Source organism: Cupressus sempervirens, chromosome 10 (genome assembly GCF_028749045.1).
Source record: "Cupressus sempervirens isolate cs-2001-9-10 chromosome 10, ASM2874904v1, whole genome shotgun sequence".
In the NCBI taxonomy this organism is placed as follows: Eukaryota; Viridiplantae; Streptophyta; class Pinopsida; order Cupressales; family Cupressaceae; genus Cupressus; species Cupressus sempervirens.
This window is the reverse complement of record NC_143127.1, coordinates 462265971-462268844: the sequence shown is the minus strand read 5'-3', so window position 1 is coordinate 462268844 and position 2874 is coordinate 462265971. Positions and strand designations below refer to the sequence as shown.

The following is a 2874-nucleotide window of genomic DNA, read 5'->3' as shown; positions in this document are numbered from 1 at the left end:
ACTTTGTTCTTGGCTTGCCTAGAACTCAGAGATGCAATTATTCTATTTTGGTAGTGGTTGATATAATTTAAAAAATGGCTCATTTCATACCTTGTAAGAAGACATTTGATGCAATATATGTGGCTGAGCTATTCTTCAAGGAGATAGTGAGATTGCATGGTTTGCCTAAGGCTATTATTTCAAATAAAGGTAAGTTTATTGGTTATTTACGAAGGACACTTTGGAACAAATGGAGAAACTGAGGTTGTGAACAAAAGTTTGGGTAACTTGTTGAGATGTTTGGTTGGGGATAAGCCTACTAATTGGGATTTGATTCTAGCACAAGAAGAGTTTGCATACAACAATCCTGTGAATAGAAGCACCAAGAAGACACCTTTTGAGATTATTAATGTCTTGAATCCTAAAGAGACTACTAAATTAAGGGATTTGACTACTAAGAAAAAGAGAAGTATTGAAGCTGAAGAATTTGTAGATTTCATGAAGACTTTGCTTATGCTAGTAGAGTAACATAGGTTTATTATTGTTGTATTTTCATGTAACTAAGCTAACAAAACACCATTCGGTGTAACGAATTGATAATCGCACTGCTTAAGATATTTTTCCCTAGCTGAAGAATGACTACTTCACTCTATTAGATATATTTTCTTATGATTTAGATGTATATTTTATTTTTGTTTAGGAAAATGCTTTTATTACTCTACATTTAATTTCTCTGTCCTTTTCGTATTTATGTTTTGTAATTTTTCAGAACATTATCCTTAACATAAGTACATGATGTAGTGCTTAGATTATATATAGATTATGATCAGAGACAGAAGAAGAAAGGAAAGACAAATAAAAAACTAGAAGGAAACTTAAAAAAGAAGAAGTTTAGACTGAAAGATGATTATTCAAATGTATCCATATAGTGCAATATATCAAGACTTAGACCATTCATCTGTCAAAATAAAATAAAAAAATAAAAAAATAAAATTCTAAAGTCTCAGACTTGTTTCTTTACCAGTTATCATCTCTATCATCGAGCATTCCTCTCTGAATCGATTCAACCATTCAGTCCTATCCTACCCGGAGGAAAAATAGTGTGTTTGAATTGAATTAGGGGTTTGCAAACGCAATCTAGAATCCGCGAAGTGAGAGAGGGAGAGAGAGCAATGGCAGCGAAAGGGTTAATGACAAAATTGAAGGGCATTAAGATCCCTAGATCGATATCGGAGGCGCGCGGAATGTTAAAGGCACCGTGGGAGATAACAGGACCATGTTCAGACCCCGAGTATTTAGACGCAGTGCCAAATGCTCTCGAGTACCGTGCGTTCTCTCCCGCCACGGCCCCCTTGCGTGCCCGCGTCCCGCAGGCTGAGCCCGAGCACGTCTATGACATTAAATATTACACAAGGGATTACAGGAAGAATTTTAAGTTCCAGGATAGGAAGACATTTATGCTTTCGAAGGCTGAATTGGAGGCAGAAAAGGAGAGTGTCTTCGAAACCAAGGGTTTTCCGTTTGCTTACGAGAGAAAGGTCGATCCTCTGGACCTCGACAACCTGCCCGGAAACGGATACCAGGCCTAGCCATGTCTTTTATCAGGTTTTTTAATTGATCAAAACCATTTGTTTAATTTTCATTCTAAAGAAGAACGCTTTCTTTCATATGCATGGTTTGCAAATGTGGAGAACCCTTTGGACTCTGTTAAGAGCAAGCTTGGGGTTCAAAATCAACCCCTGCTTTAATCAATAAATCCATTTGTTTAATCCTCTCTCTTATGAAAGTTAACTCTTTGTTAGGAATCTGATAAGGCTGAGGTCTTTTATCAGGTTCAAAATGGGCTTCTGCTTTTCTGAGAAAAACCTATTTGTTTTATTCGTTCTCTTATGAAGAAGAATCCTTTGTTTGATGTGCATACTTTCCAAATGCGCAGAATGCTTTGGACTTTGATAATGTTTAGGCCTTTTATCAGGTTGGAAATTGACCCTTTCTTTGATCAACACAAACCATCTGTTCAATTTGCACTCTAAAGAGGAAAAATGTTTAAACTGCACTCTTTTCATATGTGGAGAACGTCTTGAACTCTGACAAGGCCTGTGTCTTTTATCAAGTACAAAATTGCCTTCTGCTTTGATCAACATAAACGGTTTGTTTGTTTTGTACTCTAATGAAAAAGAGCCCTTGGTTTACAAATGTGGAGAATTCTTTGGAATCAGTACGCTTACTAAACTATATAGCTTTTTGGAAGAATCATAGTATACCATGGGTGCATTTCTTTTTGGGTAATGATGTTTAAGCCATGTTAACGCTTTTTGTTTAAAATTTGACATTTTTCTATATTAGAAATCAATGGATATCTCGTATGATCAATGCCTACAGCAAGAATGGAAGCTTTTTGGGCTTTATATGAGCTTACCGTGTTCACAAGTGAACCATAACCAGTTTGCAGTGTATTTAATATTTATTTTTCTTTTGTTATGGTTATTTGTTTTTCTTCGTTATGGTTTTAGTGCCTATATCAGATTTTCTAAACTTTTTGATTAGCTCTCATTTCCCTAAACTGAAAATCACAAGTTTGTTAAAAATTGTAGTCTTCATGTCGACATTTGAATGCACACTTGAGAGTATTTTATTTGTGTTATTCATAGGAAGTTGGCTTTATTCCATTATATATAAAAAAAAGACTTAGCAAACTGCAATTTCCTGTAAAGATGTCCCAGAATTGAAGAAAAAATGGCCTTTTTTTCAAATTTTTTTTTTTCTGACTTGCAATGCAGAGAATGTAGAGGCTTTGGTGCTTGTGTCTATGGAACTTTTTTGTTCCCGAATCTTGGAAACAACATAATGCTGAACTTGTTTTCTAGGATGTTTTGGTCACTATAATGAAAGTTT

The 2874-nt window shown here is 35.3% G+C and overlaps 1 protein-coding gene across 1 annotated transcript; it reads left to right on the top strand.

Moving 5' to 3' along the window:
- Positions 1 to 927: 927 nt before the first annotated feature.
- On the top strand, positions 928 to 1897 carry LOC149534695 (furry). Its single transcript, XM_089804969.1, has one exon. It carries the CDS (start codon positions 1152 to 1154, stop codon positions 1566 to 1568), a length of 417 nt encoding a protein of 138 aa, XP_089661095.1. The 5' UTR covers positions 928 to 1151; the 3' UTR covers positions 1569 to 1897.
- Positions 1898 to 2874: the final 977 nt, after the last annotated feature.